General features: G+C 39.5%; 1 protein-coding gene across 5 annotated transcripts in view; it reads left to right on the top strand.

Annotated features, from left to right (window-relative positions):
* The window catches only part of PRKG1 (protein kinase cGMP-dependent 1), a 1,340,287-nt gene that overhangs the window by 1,102,883 nt on the left and 209,599 nt on the right, over positions 1 to 27,805 (top strand). For all 5 annotated transcript variants that reach the window (XM_081557175.1, XM_081557164.1, XM_081557186.1 and 2 more), the window contains 2 exons: positions 14,492 to 14,569; positions 25,238 to 25,332. In XM_081557175.1, the coding sequence (XP_081413301.1) occupies positions 14,492 to 14,569; positions 25,238 to 25,332 (173 nt within the window). The remainder of the gene's footprint in view (positions 1 to 14,491; positions 14,570 to 25,237; positions 25,333 to 27,805) is intronic.

Here is a 27,805-nt window from a genome sequence, read left to right on the forward strand (position 1 = left end):
CAGTTTGAGAAAACAAAGGCAAAAATCTGTGGTTTACAAGTGTGATCACTGGCTCCACAATAGATTTTACATAAGACCTCAGATTCCAAACCACCAGAATTCAAGAATAACTAGATAGAAGGTGTTATGTTGTCATTATGACCAGCTGTTATCTTTCTTGACAGCCTTACATAATCTCAGTTCAGATACAACTAATGGGCAGAATTTTACTAAGTAGAGGAAGAGTCCTGGGCCAAGAAATACCTTGTTTGCTGCCTACCTAACTAGCATTGTTTTTGACTGATCAAGTTGTTTGGTGATCCTGTTCTCCATTAAGAGGTCCTATCTTTCTGTCTGGGGTATTAGAAAGAGGTAAGAATTTCCTCTGAGAATGTTACTAATTTAGAATCCAGAAAGACAGTTACCAATATTTTCAGAACATTGTTCTCTTTTTTAACCACAGCTGTGCAGCATGCGGAATCTTAGTTCCTTCACCAGGGATCAAACCTGTGCCCCCTGTATTGGGGGTGTGGATTCTTAACCACTGAACTGCCAGGGAAGTCCATAAAACATTGTTTTTCTTGATGTCATACTTTCTTCTAAGATACAACTGTCCTCTGAAACACTGAGGCAAAAATCATGATCCCAGACCATATTCTTAACTCACTAATATTCCAATTGTTCCCTATTTCAAATATTTATTAAATATTCAGACATACAGGGGCTTCCCCAGTGTTTAAATGGTGAAGAATCCATGTGCAATGCAGGAGATGCAAAAGACCCAGGTTTGATTCCCTGGATCCGGAAGATCCCCTGGAGGAAGTCATGGCAACCCACTCCAGTTTTCTTGCATGGGGAATCTCATGGACAGAGGAGCCGGGTGAGCTACAGTCTACAGGACTGCAAAGACTGAAGCAATTTAGACTCAAGCATACAGAAGTGATTCATACTTACTGCAGCTGTTTTTATAACCAATAGCAATTGATATTAGTTTACATTATATATACCTTCAGTTCAGTTCAGTCGCTCAGTCGTGTCCGACTCTTTGCGATCCCATGAATTGCAGCACATCACGCCTCTCTGTCCATCACCAACTCCCAGAGTCTACCCAAACCCATGTTCATTGAGTCGGTGATGCCATCCAACCATCTCATCCTCTGTCGTCCCCTTCTCCTCCCGCCCCCAATCCTACCCAGCATTAGGGTCTTTTCCAATGAGTCAACACTTCGCATGAGGTGGCCAAAGTATTGGAGTTTCAGCTTCAACATCAGACCTTCCAATGAACACCCAGGATTGATCTCTTTTAGGATGGATTGATTGGATCTCCTTGCAGTCCAAGGGACTCTCAAGAGTCTTCTCCAACACCACAGCTCAAAAGCATCAATTCTGCGGCGCTCAGCATTCTTCACCGTCCAACTCTCACATCCATATGTGACCACTGGAAAAACCATAGCCTTGACTAGACGGACTTTTGTTGACAAAGTAATGTCTCTGCTTTTAAATATGCTATCTAGGTTGGTCATAACCTTCCTTCCAAGGAGTAAGCGTCTTTTAATTTCATGGCTGCAGTCACCATCAGCAGTGATTCTGGAGCCCAAAAAATAAAGTCTGACACTGTTTCCCCATCTATTTCCCATGGAGTGATGGGATCAGATGCCATGATCTTAGTTTTCTGAACGTTGAGCTTTAAGCCAACTTTTTCACTCTCCTCCTTCACCTTCATCAAGAGGCTCTTTAGTTCTTCTTCACTCTCTGCCATAAGGGTGGTGTCATCCGCATATCTGAGGTTATTGATATTTCTCCCGGCAATCTTGATTCCAGCTTGTGTTTCTTCCAGCCCAGCGTTTCTCATGATGTACTCTGCATATAAGTTAAATAAGCAGGGTGACAATATACAGCCTTGACGTACTCCTTTTCCTATTTGGAACCAGTCTGTTGTTCCATGTCCAGTTCTAACTGTTGCTTCCTGACCTGCATACAGGTTTCTCAAGAGACAGGTCAGATGGTCTGGGATTCCCATCTCTTTCAGAATTTTCCACAGTTTATTGTCATCCACACAGTCAAAGACTTTGGCATAGTCAATAAAGCAGAAATAGATGTTTTTCTGGAACTCTCTTGCTTTTTCGATGATCCAGCGGATATTGGCAATTTGATCTCTGGTTCCTCTGCCTTTTCTAAAACCAGCTTGAACATCTGGTAGTTCACGGTTCACGTATTGCTGAAGCCTGGCTTGGAGAATTTTGAGCATTACTTTACTAGCATGTGAGATGAGTGCAATTGTGCGGTAGTTTGAGCATTCTTTGGCATTGCCTTTCTTTGGGATTGGAACGAAAACTGACCTTTTCCAGTCCTGTGGCCACTGCTGAGTTTTCCAAATTTGCTGGCATATCGAGTGCAGCACTTTCACAGCATCACCTTTGAGGGTTTGAAATAGCTCAACTGGAATTCCATCACCTCCACTAGCTTTGTTCGTAGTGATGCTTTCCAAGGCCCACTTGACTTCACATTCCAGGATGTCTGGCTCTAGGTGAGTGATCACACCATTGTGATTATCTGTGTTGTGAAGATCTTTTTTGTACAGTTCTTCTGTGTGTTCTTGCCATCTCTTCTTAATATCGTCTGCTTCTGTGAGGTCCATACCATTTCTGTCCTTTATCGAGCCTATCTTTGCATGAAAAGTTCCTTTGATATCTCTAATTTTCTTGAAGAGATCTCCAGTCTTTCCCAATCTGTTGTTTTCCTCTATTTCTTTGTACTGATCGCTGAGGAAGGCTTTCTTATCTCTCCTTGCTATTCTTTGGAACTCTGCATTGAGATGGGAATATCTTTCCTTTTCTCCTTTGCTTTTTGCTTCTCTTCTCTTCCCAGCTATCTGTAAGGCCTCCTCAGACAGCCATTTTGCTTTTTTGCATTTCTTTTCCATGGGGATTTTCTTGATATATATATATATATATATATATATATATATATATATATATATATATATATATATATATATATATACACCTTAGGACAGTGTTAATACCTTGCAACAGTGTCAATAAATATACCATGTTATAATAAAGACTTAAGGATAACTCTAACCTTAAACTTAATTAAACTTAAGTATAAAGGGAAATGGGCTTCTCTGGTAGCTCAGATGATAACGAATATGCCTGCAATGCAGGATACCCCAATTCGATCCCTGGGTTGGAAAGATCCCCTGGAGGAGGGCATGGCAACCCACTCCAGTGTTCTCTCCTGGAGACTCTCATGGACAGAAGAGCCTGGAGGGCTGCAGTCCACAGGACTGCAAATAGTCAGATATGACTGAGCAATTAACAATTTCACACTTTCACACATGAAGGGAAATAATTATATAATTTCTGACTGAAGTAATTTAAGTGACAATTTACTTCAGAATGATAACTATATTCAGTTCAGTTCAGTTGCTCAGTCGTGTTCAACTCTTTGTAACCCCATGAACCGCAGCATGCCAGACCTCCCTATCCATCACCAACTGCCTGAGTCTACCCAAACCCATGTCCATTGAGTCAGTGATGCCATCCAACCATCTCATCCTCTGTTGTCCCCTTTTCCTCCTACCCCCAATATTTCCCAGCATCAGGGTCTTTTCAAATGAGTCAGCTCTTCACATCAGGTAGCCAAAGTATTGGAGTTTCAGCTTCCACATCAGTCCTTCCAATGAACACCCAGGACTGATCTCCTTTAGGATGGACTGGTTGGATCTCCTTGCAGTCCAAGGGACTCTCAAGAGTCTTCTCCAATACCACAGTTCAAAAGCATCAGTTCTTCGGCACTCAGCTTTCTTCACAGTCCAACTCTCACATCCATACACGACTACTGGAGAAACCAGAGCCTTGACTAGACGGACCTTTATTGACAAAGTAATGTCTCTGTTTTTTAATATGCTGTCTAAGTTAGTCATAACTTTCCTTCCAATGAGTAAGCAAGCATCTTTTAATTTCATAGTTGCAATCACCATCTGCAATGATTTTGGAGCCCCCAAAAATAAAGTCAGCCACTGTTTCCCCATCTATTTGCCATGAAGTGATGGGACCAGATGCCGTGATCTTAGTTTTCTGAATGTTGAGCTTTAAGCCAACTTTTTCAATCTCCTCTTTCACTTTCATCAAGAGGCTCTTTATTTCTTCTTCACTTTCTGCCATAAGGGTGATGTCATCTGCATATCTGAGGTTATTGATATTTCTCCTGGCAATCTTGATTCCAGCTTGTGCTTCATCCAGCCCAGCGTTTCTCTCGATGTACTCTGCATATAAGTTAAATAAGCATGGTGCCAATATACAGCCTTGACCTACTCCATTTTCTATTTGGAACCAGTCTGCTGTTCCATGTCCAGTTCTAACTGTTGCTCCCTGACCTGCATACAGACTTCTCAAGAGGCAGGTCAGGTGGTCTGGTATTCCCATCTCAGAATTTTCAGATTTCTGAAATTCAGAATTTTCCACAGTTTATTGTGATCCACACAGTCAAAGGCTTTGGCATAGTCAATAAAGCAGAAATAGATGTTTTTCTGAAACTCTTTTACTTTTTCGATGATCCATCAGATGTTGGCAGTTTGAACTCTGATTCCTCTGCCGTTTCTAAAACCAGCTTGAACTTCTGGAATTTCACGGTTCACGTATTGCTGAAGCCTAGTTTGGAGAATTTTGAGCATTACTAGTGTGTTAGATGAGTACAATTGTGTGGTCGTTTGAACGTTCTTTGGCATTGCCTTTCTTTGAGATTGAAATGAAAACTGACCTTTTCCAGTCCTGTGGCCACTGCTGAGTTTTCCAAATTTGCCAGCATATTGAGTGCAGCACTGTAACAGGATCATCTTTTAGGATTTGAAAAAGCTCAACTGGAATTCCATCACCTCCACCAGCTTTGTTCGTAGTGATGCTTCCTAAAGCCCACTTGACTTCACATTCCAGGATGTCTGGCTCTAGGTGAGTGTGAGTGATCACACCATCATGATTATCTGGGTTGTGAAGATAGTTTTTGTACAGTGCTTCTGTGTATTCTTGCCACCTCTTCTTAATATTTTCTGCTTATGTTAGGTCCATACCATTTTTGTCCTTTATTTATATTAGTTTATATTAAATGAACTTCAATTAAAGATTATGTTAGAGTTGAGGGCTGAAAATAAAACACCAGTTAAAGCACAGGTATGAAAAAGTAAAAGTGTCAGTCACTCAGTAATGTCTGACTCTTTGTGATCACATCGACTGTAGCCCACCAGGCTCCTCTGTCCGTGGAATTCTCCAGGCAAAAATACTGGAATGGGTAGCCATTCCCTTCTCCAAGGGACCTTCACAACCCAGGGATCATACCTGGGTTTCCTGAATTGCAGGCAAATTCTTTACCATCTGAGCCACCAGGGAAACCCCCAAAAAAGTACATATTTGATGTCAATAGTTATAAGTCTTATCTGAAAAGTGAAAATGAATCACACATTCACCAATAAATAACTCCCAAGGCCTCAAAGTGCCGTATCCAGTGTTGTACTAAGCCTTCTGCCAAGTGTCAGCATAATATACAGAATTTTGAAAAGTCTAAGTGGATATTTACATATTAATGTTAAATTCTGAGAATCCACACATCCATATCAGTAATAAAATCTATATTCATTTTTGTTCTAGTGGCAAAAAGAAGACTAGCTTTTCCTAATTCACAAGTTTTGGAAATATTTATTCCAAGTTATTACCTTTGGGGAATACCTAGCTTATATTTAGACATATTGTCAATTCCCCTTCTCTATCCATCCTATAATCTATGATATATAACCCAGCTTTCCCATTCAAAATATAGGAGTTTGGACCAAATCTATCCTTTATCTAGATTATACATTAAATGCCTGTTGTGTGCTAGGCATTGTTCTAAGTCAAACAATGGATATAATGTGAAGTTTTCTAAATCCTCTGAGCAGCAAGTGACAGAGGGAGAGGGTTCCAGCAATTAAGAAGAAAAGTTTCAAGTCATGAAGGTTGTGATAGAAGACTTTCTCAGCAGAGACTCCACTGTGCTGTGGAGACAAATGAACCTATTTGCAAGGCAGGAATAGGTCATCTGCAACTGTGTTTGTCATCAAGTAGTCACTGAAGTGTCCTGTGGCCTTTCCATAGCAGCAAAGCATAGTCACACAGCTTTCGAGAACTTTCTAAAATAAAAAATGTAAAGCAAGGACACACATAGGATAGAACATAAATGAGCGTAGAGGACACATTATAAGCGTGGTAAGGAAAGGCCTTGTTGAGACCTAGCTGATGAGAATAAGATAATGACCAGCACCTTGAGGGGGGGTAGTCTAGAGTACACTGATGTAGACTTCTGAGGATGATCCAATCTGATAAGCACAGAGAGAGAGCCAGCATTTCTGAAACAGAATGAATGAGGGTGAGTGGGAGGGGATGAGGATGGAGAGGTAGGGGCCACAATACAGAGAACTTTACAGACTGTAGTAGTTTGCTAAGGATGCTAATTCTAGCAAGGAGACATTGGCAGTTTTTGACAAAGTGATTTCAGTTGATTTGCTGTTTGAAAGGTCATTTTGGTTGTCAAAAGAAGACTAGATGGAATGGTGTGGAATAGGATGAATGGGCAAGATCCAAAGCAGGAAGGCCAGATGGGAGGACTAACAAAATACAAGAAGTGACTTTTGGCTTGGACTGGGGAGTTAACAGGGGAGATAGTGAAAGACAGCTAGTCTCAGCACAGCTATTGGAGATGGAGGCTTTTTGTTGGATTTGACCATGGGTAGTGCTAGGAAGATGGAGATTAAGGTTCATTCATCCAATTAGGTTTTTTGTTTTGTTTTGTTTTGTTTTGCTGGACTATAATTGCTTTACATTGTTGTGTTAGTTTCTGCTATACAACAATGTGAATCAGCTATATGTATATGTAGATCCCCTCCTTCTTTGACTTTCCTCCACCCTCCCTCCATCCCACCCAACTAGATAACCACAGAGCACCGAGCTGAGCTCCCTGTGCTATATACCAGGTTTCCACTATCTATTTACACGTGGTAGTATATTTATATCAAACCTAATTTCCCAATTCATCCCGCTCTCCCCTTACTCCTGTGCCCACATAGCCCTTCTCTATATCTGCATCTCTATTCCTGCCCAGCAAATAGGTTCATCTGTCTTGCTTTTCTAGTTTCCACATATCTGTGCTAGTATACAATATTTGTCTTTATCTTCCTGACTTACTTCACTCCGTATGACAGACTCTAAGTCCATCCACATCTATACAAATGACCCAATCTCATTCTTTTTGAGTCCTTATTCTGTTCCAAGCTCTATGTTAGGCTCTGAAGATATCAGAATGAACAAAACCAACCACATTCCTTGCCTTCAGTAGGACTTAAAATCTGGTGGAAAACATCACACACAAAAAATAAGTAGATAAATAACTACAAACTCGGAAAAGGGCAATGAAAGAGACCTGAGTGTGTGGGTGTGGGGGGGTGGGGGGGGTGGGTGTGGGTGTGGGTGTAGAGGAGAAGGATATTCCAGGTCAGGTAAAGCTAAGGTCTGAAAAAGAATTAGGCTATAACTAGGCGGGAAGCAGTGGGCTTAGTCCTGATGGTAAGAAGGGAGTGTGACACAGTTGACAAAGGGACCTATGAGGGCCAGCAAGGCTGGACGGAAGAGTTGGGGAGAAGGAGAAGAGGCTGAAAAGGGTGGCATGGAGCAGACTATAGATGGTCTTGCAGGCCATGTTAAGGAGTTTGGCTTTTACCCTAATGACTATGGAAACCCATAAAAGAACCTGTCTAATTGCTAGGATTCCTTCCCTTTCTAAATTCTGTATATTTGTATGATTTAATTTGAAATAAGAAAATGGCAAAGTGACCTTCAAAAAACAGTGAAATTGCTTGCATTTGATGAACATAATTAGAGAGACTCTTGAAGAATCAGCATGCATGATCATCTTCCCCTCAGGCACAATTGAATGATTCAGGATAGCATGGCTATTAGAGTCCTGGTATTATGACACCATTCATGTCATCTTTCCCAAACTTGGACTGCCTTTGGCCACTGTCCAAGAGGCTCTTTTCTGGACCTTTGAGTTTTATGAGCTTATGCAGCATAGAAATATGAGCAATGCATGCCTATGTAGGTAAACTAAAAGAACTGATACAGCAATTGTGGGTTTGGAGTTATAAAACCATATGAAAGTGATTAGATAATATCCATGAGTTAAATAAAAAGATTATGGATATCGCTGCCAAACTTTCTGCTCTCTGGGATAAAAGAATTAGCATCATGAAAGAGCCAGCTGTCTGGAACATGACGGAAGCCCACTGTCATCTTGGCATGCCCTAGAGCCTCATGACAAGCTAACATGGGTCACACAGAGCTGTGAGAAGAGGAGAGCTGGCACCATGATTTAACCCCTGGAATCAGCCATTTCAGACACCACTAACTTTGGACTGTGCTGTTTTGTGATTCAGTACCTTCTCACTTACCAGTTGTGGTTGGATTTCTATCACTTTCGACTAGGAGGTTGTGAAGGATCTATCTGTGTATCACTGAAGGTGACTTAGATGCCTCTCTTCTTTGCAACATAATAGAGCCCGGTCATTGCCCACACCAAACTGCCCATCAACAGACAGGGAGACGGATGAGGTCAGGGCATGGCCTAACCTTCCCTCCATCTCCTCCACAGGTTGTCATGGGATGTGAAAAGAAAAGGTCCCCCTCCACTTCTTATCAGGGATGTGACCTTGAGACAGTTACTTAGGCTATATTTTCTTTAGCTTTGCTAAAACCATAGGAGTTTTAACTATAACCCCTTCAGCAGTTATTGTGAAGTGTCCATGAGATGAGCCATGACTCTAAAGATGAGGAGGAAGTCACATTTAGCCATAGCTCTTGGTTGGCTCTGAACTCCAGCTTCAACCAGAGCCAGAGCTTCTGGGAGAAAGTGGGGGTCAAATACTGGGGCACATTCCCCAGAAATACGTTAGGATCATCTATGGATGTGTGCTGAGTCGTGTCCAACTCTGAGAAACCCTATGGACTGTAGCTCGCCAGGCTCCTCGGTCTATGGAATTATCCTGGCAAGAATACTGGAGTATTCTGGGTTGCCATTTCCTCTTCCAAGGATGTCCCTGACCAGAGATAGAACCTGAGTCTCCTGTGGCTCCTGCATTGGTAGGCAGATTCTTTACCACTAGCGAGCACCACTTCAGAGACTGGGGATCATCTATTGTGCTGTGCATAGTTACTCAGTCATGTCTGACTCTTTGCGACCCCATGGACTGTAGCCCACCAGGCTCCTCTCTCTGTGGAATTCTCCAGCAAGAATACTGGAGTGGATAGCCATTCCCTTCTTCAGGGGATCTTCCCAAACCAGGGATCAAACCCAGGTCTCCCTCAGTTCAGTTCAGTCAGTCACCATAATGTCACTGGGGGCAGGTGCCTCCCTGTCCTTCACCACAGCTCAGTGGATCTTTGAAGACAGATTCTGTGGACTCTGAATCTATTTTTACAGCCTAGCATCCCAGCTTTACTAGCCCCTTCTCTTCATTCCACCTGCATCTCAGCCCTGACCTTTCAAAGTCTGTATGGATTTTTCCATGAATTAAATACCCTCTTGGGTACCTCTACAATTCCTTCTTTCCATTTTCCCACTTCCAGAGTTTTATTTCATTTAAATGGTTTCTTCTCAGCCCTAGTGGGTGAGCTTGATTAATAAGAACCATTTGGAATAGTTATTTAATCTCACCAGATATTCATTTAAGAACAGGTATGCAACTCAGAGGTGACATAAGGACATGATCTCTAGGGGGTTCTGAGATTTTTTACCTAGAAGTAGTGGTAAGATGAGAAACTCACCTTTTCTGCTTCTGACCCAGCTGTGATGACTGGAGCAGTGGCAGTCATCCTGGAACCATAAGGACCCCTCCAGTGAGGACAAGCCAAATGAAACAGAGAAAGAACCTGGTCTTTCACAGGACTTTTTGAGCCAACAAATTGACCAGCCTTGGAACTGCTCAATTTTCAGACTTGCTGTTACATGATAGACTGCTGCTGCTGCTGCTAAGTCACTTCAGTCATGTCCAACTCTGTGCAACCCCATAGACAGCAGCCTACCAGGCTCCACCATCCCTGGGATTCTCCAGGCAAGAACGCTGGAGTGGGTTGCCATTTCCTTCTCCAGTGCATGAAAGGGAAGAGTGGAAGTGAAGTCGCTCAGTCATGTCCGACTCTTAGTGACCCCATGGACTGTAGCCTACCAGGCTCCTCCGTCCATGGGATTTTCCAGGCAAGAGTACTGGAGTGGGGTGCCATTGCCTTCTCCACATGATAGACTAAGTATTCTTATAGTGTAAACTGTTCATTTGATAAATATTTAGTGAACACCTAGGCATTCTTCTAGTGGCAAGGGGCACAACAGGGAGCAACATAACAATCACTCATGGAGTTCCTTCCTTCTAGTGGAGGAAAACCTTGATAAATGACTGAATGCTATGTTAAACAGGAACCTGGAACTTGTCACTCTTCCTAGCCCTTCTCTCTGCCTAGAAGCTGATCTGAATAGAAGGGCTCCATTGACTCCATTGTCTCACGACTTCCAGCTGAGTTCAGCCAAGGAGAACTTAAGCAGGAGACTAGAAGGTAGAGAAGAGAGAAGTCAGGGTATTTATCCCTCAGTTCTCCCCAAACCAAGCAAGGGTTTGGCAGTGGATGTTCCTTATCAGAAACTACAGCTCCTGCTCCTGTTGAGCTTATCTCTCCCATGGCTTCAGCTCTCAGCAGGGTCCAGTAATCCTGCTCCCTGGCCATTTACCACCAGCCATCTTTGATCCCCTAATCCATTCCTCACTCCCATCATTCATCCTTCTTTGATCACCTCCCTCTCCCAAGGGGCAGTTTCTTCTGCCAGAACTCTGACAGATGTAGGTGGTAAGTGCTACATAGAAAATTAAGAAGAGTTACAAGTACAGAGAAGACAAACAGATTTAAAGGGAAGTTTGAGAAAGATCTCATCAAGAAGGTGACATTTGGGCAAAGATATGAAAGAGTCATGAGATACCTGGGATGGAGGAACCTTCCAGGCAGAGAGAAAAGCCTGTGCAAAGGGCCTAAGGTGGGCCTATACCTGGGTGTTCAAGGAACATCAAGGAAAGTGGTGTGAACAGAATAGACATAATAAGAGGGAGAGAGGTGGGAGGTGAGGTTAGTGAAGCAATAAAAGAAAAAAAAACAAACAAACCAGGAACTATTAGTGCATTGTAGTTACTGTAGGACACTGTATGTGTGTAGAAGAGCCCTATAGGGGTGTAAACAGAGGAGCAGGCACTGATTGTTAATGGGGTTACTTGGCTGTTATGTGGGGAAGGGACTGAAGGGGCCTGGCCAGAGCAGAGATCCCAGCTAGGAGATGACTGCATGGATTGGGTAAGAAAAGATGGCAGCCATAGCCACAGATATGAGACATGGTTGAATTCTGGGCATTTTTGGAAGGAAGATCAGCCAGGTCTGTTGACAGAGCAATTGTGGCCTGTGAGATAAAAGAATTAAAGATGACTCCAAGGTGTTTGGCCCAAGCACCCAGAAAGATTGAAGTTGGCATTGGGTTTGGGAGAAGCAGGACTAGAAAAAGGATGGCAGGAACTCAGTTCAGTACACTTGAAGTTTGAGGTGTGTGCCAGACTGTGTTTTGGCAGCTGCCGTTGGGCCATTCTACTGGGGATCACACCTTTGTGCAGTCCCTTCCCCCTGTGCCTGGATTGGCCTGGGACCTGCTTGAACTCATTGAATGCAGCATATATGATAGGGGACTGGGGCCTTGGGAAAGCTTGACATCTTCTGCTTTGCATCACAGGAAGCAAGCTGCCATGTAAGAAGTTGGCCCACTCCCAGGGGTCAACTACCATGCTATGGAGAAGACTGGGCAGCCACATAGAGAGGCTCATGTTGGGGAAAACAGAGGCTGACAGTCCTAGCTGTGCCCCCAGCCAGCAACTGGCATCAAATGCTCATAAGCATGAGGCATTACACCTTGCATTTAGCCCAGCCGACACCATGGGAAACCAAAGAATAATCTTATTAACATTTAGAAGATAATAAATTGCTTTTTTGGGTTTAAAAAAACAAAGATTTGAAGCATTCATTCTCAACTAGAGGAAGATAAATGGGACTAAAATATCAGTAAACTGTGGACTATGGACTAAATATCACTAAACTATGGACTAAACTGTGTGCTCAGTTTCCAATTGTGTTCAACTCTCTGAGACCCCGTGGACTATAGCACGCCAGGCTCCTCTGTCCACGGGATTTTCCAGGCGAGAATCTGGAGTGGCTTGCCGTTTCCTTCTCCAGAGGAAATATTATTATTATCACGAATTAGCTCTAGGCTAGAATGTAGCTTAGGAGTGAGAGATAAATAGGCTTCCCAACTGGACCTCTGTTTGAGCAGACTTACCTGTCCTGTCACAGAATCCCAGACAGGGGCAGGCTCACTGTGCGATGGGGAAGATTCTTGCCCTGGAGAAGCGGCAGAGAGTGCCAGCCCCCTGTGGGGGGCACCCACCCACCTGAAAGTGATGAGAGGCTGAGATGAGCATACAGATTATTTCCAGATTTATCAGTCAGATAAATGACCCCATCTCCTCTGGTACAGAGTGAGGAAAAGGGCAGAAAGAGGTCCTGAGTTTTGCTAACTGAGCTGTATTCAAAAGAAAGAAACATTACGAGTATGGAAGGTGTTCCATCCTTACCCTTGCCCTATTGCTATAGATTGTAACCATTCCCTTATCAGTTTTATCTACTACCTGTGCTGTCCAGGTAGTAGCTACTAGTCATGTGTGAGTATCTACATTTAAATTAATGTAAATATGTGGAAATTTAGTTTCTTAGTCACACTGGCTACATTTCAATCTGTCGCCACATGTGGCTAGTGGCTACTATATTGGACAGTGTGCTATACAACATCACCACTATCAAGGAAGGCTCTATGATGGAACTAACATGAGACTTTTGTCTTACTCATCTTTGTATCATCAGTGACTATAACCAGGCCTGACTTCAAGTCTTTCAGAAATGTTTCTTGAATGAATACATGAACATAGACTATTGTGACTTTGTTTTTCAAATCCACACATCGCAAAAAACTTTCCTCTGTTGCCTTCTAAGCAACAAGATTTAAAAATGGAACACAGATATTTTGTTAAATAAGTCAGTTGAAGAATGTGATCTTAAATATGGTCTTATTTTTATTTAGAAATAAATATTTATATGCACTTTGATATATGTTTAAAAGCATAGGAAAAAGTCTTGAAAGATACACAACAGACTGTGTATACCATCTAATGGTTGATATTGGAGAAAAGAAATAAGGAGGAATTTTTTTGCTTAGAGAACTTGTTATTAGGAAAATACATGAGTTAAAAAACAGTTGACAGATTAGGTGGTATGTTAATTTTCTTGATGTATAAGGAAAAGCATGGATATTCTTAATAGCTAGTATTAAAAAAAGGTAATTTTAAGAATGAATAAAATATTAAGAAACAGTGTTGAAGTATCAGGACAAATCACAGCCATTGGCCTGGTGAGCATTACATGCAAACTGTGAAATCTGTTTCCTAAGGAATATACAAAATAACATTTTCTTTCCCCAAATATGCCTCCCTTGCTAAGCTTCAGAGAAAGACAGGGCCAAATGGTGCCATTTTCAGTTTTCTGTTATACCTCCTGACCCAGCAATATACTTTCTCCCACCTCTGCTTATAGTAATTACTTTTGTTCATTGCAGGGCCAATCTTCACTCAGGGACTCGACCTAGTAACTGTGCGTGAATCAGAATCCTGGCACACTGACTGTGATAATCCTCTTGCAGTCTTACTTTGCTCCTGCTTTGGTGGTTTACAAGCTCACAGATGCTGGACCAGGATTCAGTACATAAAATACAGACATTCTGTTTGACATGGCCAAATCTAAATTGCTGAAGCCGGACATTAAAGCATGAAGCAGTGCCTTAAAAAGTGACGAGTGCCATATAACCTCCACCAAAAATCAACCTCATTTCAAAACTAAGATCTTTAAAAATGCTAGATGCCATAGGGGTTTCTCAGAAGGGGAAAAAGGAAAAAAGGCTATCATCACAAAAATACTAAAGTCAAATGGAAATGACAGATAAAATAATACAAAAAGACATCTTTAATGATCAGTTCTGCTATTTTATTTCATGCTCAGATGATGGGAGACAGAAATATTTTCATCAAACTATTAAAATGAATGAATTTGAAGATATAATCACACAGAAAAATGGCACTAAAAAATAGTTTTTAAGATGAGCAGGATAGAAATGATTTCTTTGTAATCATTGTGTTTATCGACTATTAATCATTCTTAAATAATGATGGATTCTAGCCTTGGGTAAAACTCCATGAAGATGAATTCCTCCCTTAAGAGCTAATAGTATTTGAAGAGGTTGAGCTGTTTAGTAAATTACTTCTTTCTTAATTTATTTTTCTGTTACTGTTTCTGTTTTTTAGACCCACTATGAAAATGGGGAATATATCATCAGGCAAGGTGCAAGAGGGGACACCTTCTTTATCATCAGTAAAGGAAAGGTAAGCTCTGGTGGCTATAGTATAATAATCATGATGCTAGAAGTCACTGATATGTCTATATAAATGGAAATCCTGGATTTTTTTCCATATTGTATTTCTGTGTGTGTGTGTGTGTGTGTGTGTGTGTGTGTGTGTGTGTGTGAGTCTTTCAGTTGTGTCTGCCTCTTTGCAGCCCCATAAACTGGAACCCACCAGGCTTCTTGGTCCATGAAATTCCTCAGGTAACAATGCTAGAATGGGTTGCCATTTCCTTCTCCAGGAAATCTTTCCTATTCAGGGAAGGAACCTGGGTCTCATGCATTGCAGGCAGATTCTTGACTGTCTGAGCCACCAGTAAAGCCCTTATATTTCTAATTCTTTGCTATCATGAAATGACATGTTTATCCTAAAGATGAGTTTCTGACAGACTTTTGTGACTACTGTCTTAATGCAGATTCCAGCACTGCCTCAAAGAGGTGGTTTGAAAGAAGTTTCAGCTGAAGACAAGTGTATTAGTGGTGCTATCTTTTGAGTTTTGTAATATGTATGCATAGAAATAGCATGGAAATCAGACCACAGGAACTGACTCCCTTGGTAATATTTCAGAGTACTGTAGGGGTTCTGGGAGAGAAGTAGTGAGAATATATTGGAATTTTTTGACACATCCAAGATTTTTCTAAAACCAGGCATACATTTTTTTTCCTAAGCTTGTTTTTCAGGTCATGCAACTTAGCTGACATGATTATTAATTACTATATGTTTGATTAGTATGTTAATTATGTGTATTTTAATATTACTATATTAAAATTATTATATTAAGTTTTAAGAAGTAGAAGGCAAACACACATAAGTCCCAATGGGAAGGAATAGAGAATGAAAAGAGTAATGAGAGTAGGTTCAGGAGCAGGTAAATAAGATGTAGAACTGAAAATTTCTAAACTTGGATGTTTTGTTTTAGTCAACTTGTTTTGATATACATTTAAAAATTTGTAAAGGATAACATGGCAAAGATATTTTCCTCATTAAAACCAAACTGGCTTTTCCTTAGAAAATCTTACGAAACAGACATTGATGCAAACAGAGGTCATACAACTACAAATGGATTTCCCCTTCTTCAAGTTCGTTTCCCCTTGTTCAAGTTGGTCTACAAGACCTTCTAGAAGTAACACCCAAAAAAGATGTCCTTTTCATTATAGAGGACTGGAATGCAAATGTAAGAGTCAAGAGATACCTGGAGTAACAGGCAAATTTGGCCTTGGAGTACAAAATGAAGCAGGGCAAAGGCTAACAGAGTTTTGCCAAGAGAATGCACTTGTCATAGCAAACACCCTCTTCCAACAACACAAGAGAAGACTCTACACATGGACATCACCAGATGGCCAACACTGAAATCAGATTGATTATATTCTTTGCAGCCAAAGATGGAGACGCTCTATACAGTCAGCAAAAATAAGACCGGGAGCAGACTGTGGCTCAGATCATGAACTCCTTATTGCCAAATTCAGTCTTAAAAAAAGTAGGGAAAACCACTAGACCATTCAGGTATGACCTAAATCAAATCCCTTACAATGATACAGTGGAAGTGACAGTTCAAGGGATTAGACCTGATAGACAGAGTGCCTGAAGAACTACGGATGGAGGTTCATGACATTGTACAAGAGGCAGTGATCAAGACCACCCCCAAGAAAAAGAAATGCAAAAAGGCAAAATGGTTGTGTGAGGAGGCCTTAAAATAGCTGACAAAAGAAGAGAAGCAAAAGGCAAATGAGAAAAGGAAAGATATTCCCATTTGAATACAGAGTTCCAAAGAATAACAAGGAGAGATAAGAAAGACTTCCTCAGTGCAAAGAAATAGAGGAAAATAATAGAATGGGAAAGACTAGAGATATCTTCAAGTAAATTAGAGATACAAAGGGAATATTTCATGCAAAGATGGGCACAATAAAGGACAGAAATGGTGTGGACCTAACAGAAGCAGAAGATATTAAGAAGAGATTTCAAGAATACACAGAAGAACTATACAAAAAAGATCTTCACAACCCAGATAACCATGATGGTGTGATCACTCACCTGGAGCCAGACATCCTGCACTGCGAAGTCAAATGGGCCTTAGGAAGCATCACTAAGAACAAAGCTAGTGGAGGTGATGGAATTCCAGTTGAGCTATTTCAAACCCTCAAAGGTGATGCTGTGAAAGTGCTGCACTCGATATGCCAGCAAATTTGGAAAACTCAGCAGTGGGGTCACAGGACTGGAAAAGGTCAGTTTTCATTCCAATCCCAAAGAAAGGCAATGCCAAAGAATGCTCAAACTACCGCACAATTGCACTCATCTCGCATGTTAGCAAAGTAATGCTCAAAATTTTCCAAGGCAGACTTCAATAGTACATGAACTAAACTTCCAGATGTTCAAGCTGGATTTAGAAAAGGCAGAGGAACCAGAGATCAAATTGCCAACATCCACTGGATCATTGAAAAAGCAAGACAGTTCCAGAAAAACATCTACTTCTGCTTTATTGACTATGCCAAAGCCTTTGACTGTGTGGATCACAACAAACTGCAGAAAATTCTCAAAGAGATGGGAATACCAGACCACCTGACCTGCCTCCTGAGAAATCTGTGTGCAGGTCAAGAAGCAGCAGTTAGAACTGGGCATGGAACAACAGACTGGTTCCAAATTGGGAAAGGAGTTCATAAAAGCTGTATATTGTCACCCCACTTGTTTAACTTATATGCACAGTACATCATGTGAAATGCCAGACTGGATGAAACACAAGCTGGAATCAAGATTGCTGGGAGAAATATTAATAACCTCAGATATGCAGATGACACCACCCTTATGGCAGAAAGCAAAGAACTAAAGTGCCTCTTGATGAAAGTGAAAAAAAGAAAGTGGAAAATGTTGTCTTAAAGCTCAACATTCAGAAAACTTAAGACTATGGCATCCGGTCCCATCACTTCATGGCCAATAAATGGAGAAACAATGGAAACAGTGAGAGACTTTGTTTTCTTCGCCTCCAAAATCACTGCAAATGGTGATTGCAGCCATGAAATTAAAAGACGCTTGCTCCTTGGAAGAAAAGCTATAACCAATCTGCTGCTGCTGCTGCTGCTAAGTCGCTTCAGTCGTGTCCAACTCTGTGCGACCCCATAGCTGGCAGCCCAGCAGGCTCCACCGTCCCTGGGATTCTCTAGACAAGAATACTGGAGTGGGTTGCCATTTCCTTCTCCAGAGCATGAAAGGGAAAAGTGAAAGTGAAGTTGCTCAGTCATGTCCGACTCTTAGCGACCTCATGGACTGTAGCCTACCAGGCTCCTCCGTCCATGGGATTTTCCAGGCAAGAGTACTGGAGTGGGTGCCATTGCCTTCTCCATATAACCAATCTAGACAGCATATTAAAAAGCAGAGACATTTCTTTGCCACCAAAGGTCTGTCTAGTCAAAGCTATGATTTTTCCAGTAGTCATGTATGGATGTGAGAGTTGAACTATAAAGAAAGCTGAGCACCGAAGAATCGATGCTTTTGAACTGTGGTGTTGGAGAGGACTCTTGAGAGTCCCTTGGACAGCAAGGAGACCCAACCAGTCCATCCTAAGGGAAATCAGTCCTGAATATTCACTGGAAGGACTGATGCTAAAAATGAAGCTTCAATACTTTGGCCACCTGATGCGAAGAACTGACTCATTTGAAAAGACCCTGATGCTGGGAAACATTGAAGGCAGGAGAAGAGGATGACAGAGGATGAGATGGTTGGCTGGCATCACCAGCTGGATGAACATGAGTTTGAGTAAGCTCTGGGAGTTGGTGATGGACAGGGAAGCCTGCCATACTGCAGTCAGTGGGGTCACAAAGTGTTGGACATGACTGAGCGACTGGACTGAAATGAACTGAAGTTCCTTTATTTAAGTATAAAGCAGTTTTTATTTTTTCATAAAGCACATTTGCACAAAGAGAAATAATTATAAATTAATCTTTGAAATATATTTTTTCCTACCATTAAACCTATACAAACTGTTTTCTAAAATGAGGCAGGATGCTGTGGTGAAGTCTGAGTCCCTGACGATGCCTCAGGAAGAAGCTGAGTTCTTAGTTCTTTCTACTTTCAATCCATCCATTCCAGTTGCCTGAAAACATGTTTTGTACCCCTATCAGACTCTAAAGCACCCAAGGATTCACAGTTGAACATGAAAAATATCTCTGATAAAACTTTATGCACATGTCCTTGCAGTTGGGTTACATCAAAAAATCTCTCTCGATAAATGAGTTGAACCAAAATTGAGTAAGAGTTGTAGACAGAACTTCAGGGTTTGAATAATAATTGAGATGCATTTTGATATTATTTTTATTCTATTCAATATACCTTGTATGCTACCATTAGAAAAAATATATCAAAATTTTTTATTTATTAAATGCTCCTTAAAACCACATGGCTTTGCTTAGAATTAACAAGTGCTTAACCATGTTGGTTAAACAGATTGGCTCAACACAGTGTTTACTGTTATTCAATACTGAAAGTATTCTCTTACAGAAATTTTGTGTGTCTATGTATATATATGTGTGTGTCAGGGTGAAACATGAGAAGCATTTCATTGTAGATCAAGAGCAAAATAAAGATGCATATTATCCCCATTTCTGTTCAGTGTGGAACTAAACATGCCAACCACTGAAGTAAGTCAAGAAAAAGACATAACATTTGGAAATGAAGAAGTAAGACAATAATTAGTTACAGATGGTATGATTTTAGTTTCTTTTGTTTTTTATGTAGACAGATAAATTATTAAAATTAATATAAGCTTAGCTAGATCAACATTGTTCAGCACTTTTTCCTTTGCTATTTTATATCTTCCAAACCTAACACAGCAGCATTAGTTCCACGCACTATCTAAATTAAAATTAACTAACTGAAAATATTCAACTTCTTAGTAGTAGCAGTAGCCACATTGCAATTGCCGAATGCTGCTATTGTTGACTATTGGATACTGTACAACTAGACACTTTACTATAAATTTTGAAAATGCTGAATCATTCAATAACATCTATCATATTAATACTCAAAAAACAAAAGTCATATTGTCATGTCAGTTGATGCAATGAAAGCATCTGACATATGTAACATTATGCACAATAAAAACTCTCAGAAAATTAGGAATATAAAAGATCTTCCTCAAATTACTAATTGATATACACAAAGTACTTAGAGCTAACATCATACTTAATAGTGAAAGCAATCAGTGGATAAAGAGCAGTATTTTCAGGAAATGGTATTTGAATGATCGGTTACCCATAGGTGGAAAAAGTAAGGCTTGACCTAAAGTTCATAGCTATAATTAATAGCAGATTTAAAAATAAAATGCACAACTGTAAAACTTCTAGAAGAAAATCTTTATGGCTTGGCTTAGGTCAAAAGTTCCTAGCCATGACACCAGAAGCACGGTCCATAAAACAAACAAAGAAAAGATGAATTTGGCATTATCAAAATTACAAACATCTTTTATGAGAGACACTTTTATTATGAGAATGAAGAGGTAAACTAAAAACTGAAAAATGTTGGCATATCACACACCTGGCAAAGTGCTTATATTGAGACTATGTAAAGAACATCTAAAAGTCAATTTAAAAAACCAAACTCTCAAATTTTTGAAAAATGGACAAGGCCCTTGACTAGGCATTTGAACAAAGTATGACAAATATGCATTGAACAGATATTTAATAGTATTAATTATTGTTCTTCAGTTGCTCAGTTGTGTCCAACTGTTTGCGACTCCCTGGACTGCAGCATGCCAGACTTCCAAGTCTTTCACCATCTTCTGGTGTCCATCAAGTTGGTGATGCTGTTCAACCATCTCGTCCTCTGTCATCCCCTTCTCCTCCTGCCTTCAATCTTTCTCAGCATCAGGGTCTTTTCTAATGGGTCAGCTCTTCGCATCAGGTGGCAAAAGTATTGGAGTTTCAGTTTCAACATCAGCCCTTCCAATGAACAACACCCAGGACTGATTTTCTTTAGGATGGACTGGTTGGATCTCCTTGCAGTCCAAGGGACTCTCAAGAGTCTTCTCCAACACCACAGTTGAAAAGCATCAATTCTTTGATGCTCAGCCTTCCTTATTGTCTAACTCTCACATCCACACATGATTACTGGAGAAACCATAGCTTTGACTACACAGACCTTTGTTGGCAAAGTAATGTCTCTAGTTTAATTATTAATTATAATAATTAAATTATAATTACATATAATTCAATTATAATTACATTAAGTAATAGGGAATTGCATATTAAAACCATGAGATACCATTGTGTGATTAATAGACTAGCTAAAATGAAAAAAAAAAATGACAATCCTGAGTACCGGTGAGGATGCCGAGCAACTGCATCTCTAATACGTTACTGATGGGAGTGCAAAATGGTAAAACTATTCTGAAACTATATAGAGTTAAATAAGCAATTACCATATGACCTAATATTTTTACTTTTTGGTATTTATTCTAGATAAATGAAAACAAAATTCAAGCAAAAATAATGCATCAATGTTTATAGACTCTTGCCCAAAACTGAAATGCCCTTTAGTGGATGAATCAATACATTGTGGCACATTCATTCAATGGAACGTTACTCAGCAATAAAAAGAAAGAGCTTCTATATAATGTAACAACTTGAATGAATCTCAAAGGCATTATAAGTTAAAAAAAAAGCCAGTCTCAAAAGGTTAAATGCTTTATTATTTCATTACCTGACATTATAAAAAGGATAAAACTAATATGATACAAAACAGACCTCTGGTTTCTATGGGGCAAGACTTGGGGTAGGCTGTGACCATAAACTCATAACATGAAGGCATTTCTTGAGGTGATAGAATTGTTCTATATCCAGTTATAGAAGAAGTTAAGCAAATCTCTACAGGTATTTGGGCTTCCCAGGTGGCTCAGTGGTAAAGAATCTGCCTGCAATGCAGAAGAGGCAGGAGACACCGTGGTTTCCATCTCTGGGTCAGGAAGAGCCCCGGGAGGAGGGAATGGCAATCCACTCAAGCATCCTTGCCTTGGAGAATCCCATGGACTGAGGAGCCTGGCAGGCAGCAGTCCATAGGATCATGCAGAGTTGGACATGACTGAAGCAACTGAGCACAAACACGTATTTGGAACATTACTTGAAAAGGCAGTTGCTTTGATTTGGGGACTCCCCATTTTTATAATGCATTAATCACACAGGTAGGAAAATGTTTACTTAACCCTGTTCTCCAGCTGGGTCTGCCCCCACATATCTCTGATTTCCGTATTTCTTTACAACAAACATTGTTTTGCTTATAAAACCTGCTGAATCTGTACAAAAACACTGTTTTGTTGTTGTTCTTGAGTTGTTTTTGGTTAAACATGTTGGTTGAATACATTGATATTATTGTATTCATTCTTTATTCTGTATTCATTCTTCAATGAATAAAAGATTTTGGATTTTAAGTTTAAATTTATGTGTCCCATTTAAAATATCTAATTTCTATTTTGATTCCTAATTTTAAAATTTTGTACATAATTTTTTAAATGCTGCAAAAATTTAAATTATAAGACTTTGCATATGTTTTATAGAGAAATTAATATATATATAAGTAAAAGGATTATAAAAATATACACCTCTTTTATCTACCTGGAACTAAAACTGATTTTGTTCTAAAAAGCACTTCATGGCAATAAGAATAATAGTAGAGATATGGGATAATTACAATCAAAGCCATGAAATTTCTGAAATAAATGAGAGAAATAGAACAAAGGGGAAAATAAGGAAAAAAGAACCAACTTTTGGGGGCACTAACAGTTAGGATGCTCTTCACTGATGTTCTCATTTAAGTAACACAGCACAAACACATCCTAATGAGATAATGCTCTCATTTAGGGGGCAAGGTGGATAGACTAAATCTCTCCAAAGCTCCCTAACTAGTTCCCTTCTACAGTTTTGTGGACCATAAAGTACTTTGTAGTTTAGATAAAAAAAGACTATGTATACGGATCAAGGTTAGAAAGCTATCTCTGTATAGTATAACTTTTTCTACCTCGGATTGTTTTTTAAAGAATTAAAGATGCAAATGTTCATGACTGGTGTCTGCCAACATTTAGAATTATTCAGTATGTATATGGACTTCCTTGGTGGCTCATGTGGTAAAGAATCCCCCTGCAATGCGGGAGATCTGGGTTCGATCCCTGGGTTCAGAAGATCCCCTGGAGGAGGGCATGGCAGCCCATTCTAGTATTCTCACCTGGAGAATCCCCATGGACAGAGGAGCCTGGTGCGCTACAGTTCATGGGGTTGCAAAGGGTCAGGCATGACTGAGTGAATAAGCACACAGCACAGCACACTATATATACAAAGAAAAACTATGGAAACTACAACTTTAAAGGAAAACTTTTATTCTTGTTCTTTGAAATGCTTATTTTTTCACATATATGAACTGTAGGAGATAGATTTTTCTCACATTTATCATAGAAGCAGAAAGTGGTTTATTCTGTAGGTGAACCACTTTTTATGTCTCTAGTATTTCAGTAACATGTTTTGTGGTTTTTATTTTGGCTGCACCGGGTCTTTATTGCTGTGCTAAGGTATCTCGAGTTGCGGTGAGCAGGGACTTATACACTACAGGTGGGACATTCTCTAGTTGGAGTACACAGGCTTCTCATTGCGGTGGCTTTTCTTGCTGCAGAGCAGGGCCTCTAGGGTACACAGGCTCAGCAGTTTTGACGCTGGGGCTTAGCTGCCTTGCAGCAGGTAGGATCTTCTCAGATGAGGGATAGAACCCGTGTCCCATGCATTGGTAGGTAGATTCTTAACCACTGGACCACCAGGAAAAGCCTCAGTTAACATGTTTTTAAAGAACATTTCAAAACTCACTGAAATTTCTCCATGGCTTGCATAATTGAATGCCAATTTGAATTTATTATTGTTTGTGTTACCCAAATGGTAACTATACAGTTATAGGTGTTCTTACATCTAATTTGAATTAATGAGCTTAACTTATATTATACCTTAGTTCATGACTCATTTTTAACAGCCAGGAGGATTGATAGAAATAATTTTTCTGAGTTGTTTCATTGTGATGAGAAACTGAGGTTCAGAAATGAAGCAATGTATCAATGTTTGTCAAACATTAATCTTTTGAAATGCAGATTTACAAAACCCATTCATTCAGAACCTCAGGAATAAGAGTCAAGTGAGTTCGTTAACCTTTATTTTAAACAAGACCACCACCCTCCAACACACACAGATACACACACATAGAAGTTTGAGAACCACTAGGCTTGTTTATTTCCATTTACCTCCATGAAATCCTCATTAATATGCAAATGAATATCTCTCTGATACAGCTTAGTGGTAAGTGTTAAAAACTGCATTCCCATGGTTTTGAAACACCTTATGGAGGAATAATCAAATGGATCAGTGGAGAATAATAATTGAATTCCCTCTACCTTGCATAGACCTTCTTAATATTTATAAAAATTCTGGTCTTTGACATCTAATCTCTAAATTCAAAAACCTGAAGCATAGTATTTTTAAATGTGTTTAAGTGTCTGGCATTGTCTCAAGAAATTAGTTTTTCTACTTCATTACATTTTTCAGGAAGGTGAATTTTAATTATTTAACCTTTCTAGATGACACATAGCCAGTATTATGAATATTTGTAGAGCTTTTGAGGGAAGTGAATTAACACAAAGGTACAATTTACTGCATTTATGTCTTCATTCATGCAACAAATACATTTGCTTCCCAAGTCCTATATGGGTAGAGAAATCTTGTTATAGTAGTAATGAAGCTTTTCTGTTCATGTAATTCATTGTTTTTTATTGAGTGCTTACTATAAATTGTAGAGAATGCCAAGAAATACTCATTTCTTTGATGAGCATACTGTTTATTATGGTAAAATAAAGACATATATGTCATTTATATATCTTCAAAAAAGAAATCTTACTGAATGAAACATAGATCATGAGGATGATAGAAAGGTAGAGATCTGCAGGAAGTCTTTATGAAAATGTAATTGGCCTTTGAATGAAGGCTTTGAATGAATCCTAATGAAGGATTCTTCTTAGCAAAGAGATAAGCATATCCTAGAGAAACTGGGATGTACACATAAAGGTGTATGTTAAAAAAAAGCCAAAAAATGGAGACAGTATAAATGTACATCTGCAAGGCAACTGATAAATAAATATGGGATGAAAGAAGGCACTAAAACATTAAAATGAATGAACTAGATTTATACATATAGGAGCATGGTATGAAAAATTAAAACATTAAGAGAAAAATGTAAGTTGCAGAGTGACCCATACTGTATTCTGCTTTTCATATGTTTTAAAAACATATGCATATAAACACATATAAAAGATTGAAGGAACACTCATTAAATTCATCATAGTAATTGCTTAGAAGTTAGAAATGGGAATAGAGATGAGGATTTGCGTGAAATTCAAATTTCTGAATAATTTATTATTTCTGGACAAAAGCTTCAAAGTATAACAAAATATTTGGGGGTTATTTCTTGGGGTGCATGGGAATTTGTGATACTATTCTTTGTCCCCTCTAGTGATAATGTGCTTTCTCTCTATATACAAATAATTAAGAAAATAAGAAATGAAGTGAACATCATTAACTAGTGTTTATTTCATCATCCAGTATGTATGCAGTGGATATAGGCTTTCATTGTTTCTCTTTCTAGGTTAATGTCACTCGTGAAGACTCGCCAAATGAAGACCCAGTCTTTCTTAGAACCTTAGGAAAAGGAGATTGGTTTGGAGAGAAAGCCTTGCAGGGGTAAGTAGATTACATATTACAGAGTTTTGGGTTGAGTGCTACGTGAATGTCTTACATATTGAACTTCTAGCATAATGGGTATTTAGTTCTTATTCTACCATCCGACACAGACCCTTGATGATCCAATGTTATCCATTTCCAGCTGAACTTAGAATCTGTTTGGGTAGGCTTTGGCATTGAATGGTTAACTTATGTAATAAATTATTTTATTTCATTTGATTTGATAACAATTCTCCTCAATTGTAATCTCTATAAAGACTTTAAAGAGCGGGAGAAGTCTCTGCAAAGCCTATTATGTATGACGATTTTACTTGGAATCATATAGGAAGATGACTGGTTGAGAATTTTGAAATCCCTAGACCTGACTGTACAGACAATATATCAGAAGGCAATGAAGCCTTCTGCGGTTCACCTCTGGGGTTCTGGGTGGTGGTTATCATCTCTGGCTCTGGTAGTGGAGGTAGAGGAGGAGGTGCAAGGGAAGGTAATGAATATTCACATTCACTGTGGATGGGCTTGAAAGGCTGGACTCATAAAGGTGTGACTGCAGGGTCACTGAAATTCTACTTGTAAACTCAACAGTGAGCATTTGGAATGCCTTCCCATATACCACTGAAGAAAAACCCAGTTGACTTTGTACCATACATCTTACAGAATGTATGACAAAAAGACAAATAGCTACCAATGTTTTCCAATAAGCAGCACATTTCAATTATCTGTCTATTTATCTATCTATCTATGAGATTTTTCAAAGTACATAAACCACTTGAATAACTCATAACCAATAAACATTTATTTTTGTATCAAATTCCAGGTGCAGGTATGTATACTAAAGAGATAGCAATAGGACAATTCCTCAAATATTTGCAACAGTCAGTTTTGCTTCTATTTCAAATTATGCCATCGTTTAAGAGATTGCATTATAAACATTTTGCTAAACAGTATTCAGGAGTTTTTATTTTTAAAACCACAATTGGTCAGCAGGTTTTATTTTCTCTCTTATTTTCACAGCTCCAGAACTGAAACAGATCCTGATAAGTCATCTTACTCAGGGCACATTACCTTTTGAAAATTAAAAATTAAATGAATTTGATTTTCTTTTTTCTTTACTGAGACCATTTGATCCCTATTTGATGAACAGGTACTTGCCATTAGATATTTCCAATGGCAAAATTGAAAGAAATACCATATTCAATGTGAATATACAAAGGAAGGCAATAGGTATCATCATCCTAGTATAAACTGAAAAAAACATACCATTTGTACTTTAATCTTACTTTCTCTTGATTATTATTATATATAGAGGATTCTCAAGAATAATATTACCTGATTTCATTGGTCCAAGATTAAATACCTCTGTGGAAAATGTCCATTTCAAGCAGAGGCAAAGAAATAGAAACATTTCAATCATTTCTGATTGAGATCACAAGTGAAACACCAGATAATAAAACATAACTGATAATTGACAGATTTTCTCTTGTAACTTATTGTCAGTGAATTTTTGTGCAACCTAAAGAAAGTTTTAGAGTGAAACACCTTTCCAGAATGTGTCTCAAGAAGTGAACTTGGGGATATGGTTTACAGAAAAGTTACCAAATTTTGATCTGATATCAAAATTTAAGTTAATGGGTAGTCCATTTGGGGGGCTCCAAAATCACTGCAGATAGTGATTGCAGCCATGAAATTAAATGACACTTACTCCTTGGAAGGAAAGCTATGACCAATCTAGACAGCGTATTAAAAAGCAGAGACATTACTCTGCCAACAAGGTCCATCTAGTCAAAGCTATGGTTTTTCCAGTAGTCATGTATGGGTGTGAGAGTTGGACTATAAAGAAAGCTGAGTGCCGAACAATTGATGCTTTTGAACTGTGGTGTTGGAAGACTCTTGAGAGTCCCTTGGACTTCAAGGAAATCCAACCAGTCTATCCTAAAGGAAATCAGTCCTGAATATTCATTGGAAAGACTGATGTTGAAGCTGAAACTCCAATACTTTTGCCACCTGATGCGAAGAACTGACTCATTGGAAAAGACCCTGATGCTGGGAAAGATTGAAGGCGGGAGGAGAAGGGGACAACAGAGGATAAAATGGTTGGATGGCATCTCTGACTCGATGGAGATGAGTTTGAGTAAGCTCTGGGAGTTGGTGATGTACAGGGTTGCCTGGTGTGCCGCAGTCCATGGGGTTGCAAAGAGTCAGACATGATTGAGCAACTGGACTGACTGATTCCATCTAGATGGAATTCATTCTAGCATGTGATTGTTCCTGTAAACTGCCTGGTGCCAAATCTGTCTCTGCACATATTCAGTCCTCTTCACTGGCCATCTCAATTACCCCACTCCATCATTTCCCATTATACCTACCCTCCAACCTATCCTCAGCTCTTTTTTATGCCCTTTACTCTCTTTTTCTCACCACTCAACCTGGCTTTATCTGCCTTCTCTACCTATGTCCTCTTAAATGTCAGGAATGT

This window comes from Giraffa tippelskirchi, chromosome 2, assembly GCF_054371585.1.
Source record: "Giraffa tippelskirchi isolate mGirTip1 chromosome 2, T2T-mGirTip1v1.2.pri, whole genome shotgun sequence".
Lineage (NCBI taxonomy): Eukaryota > Metazoa > Chordata > Mammalia > Artiodactyla > Giraffidae > Giraffa > Giraffa tippelskirchi.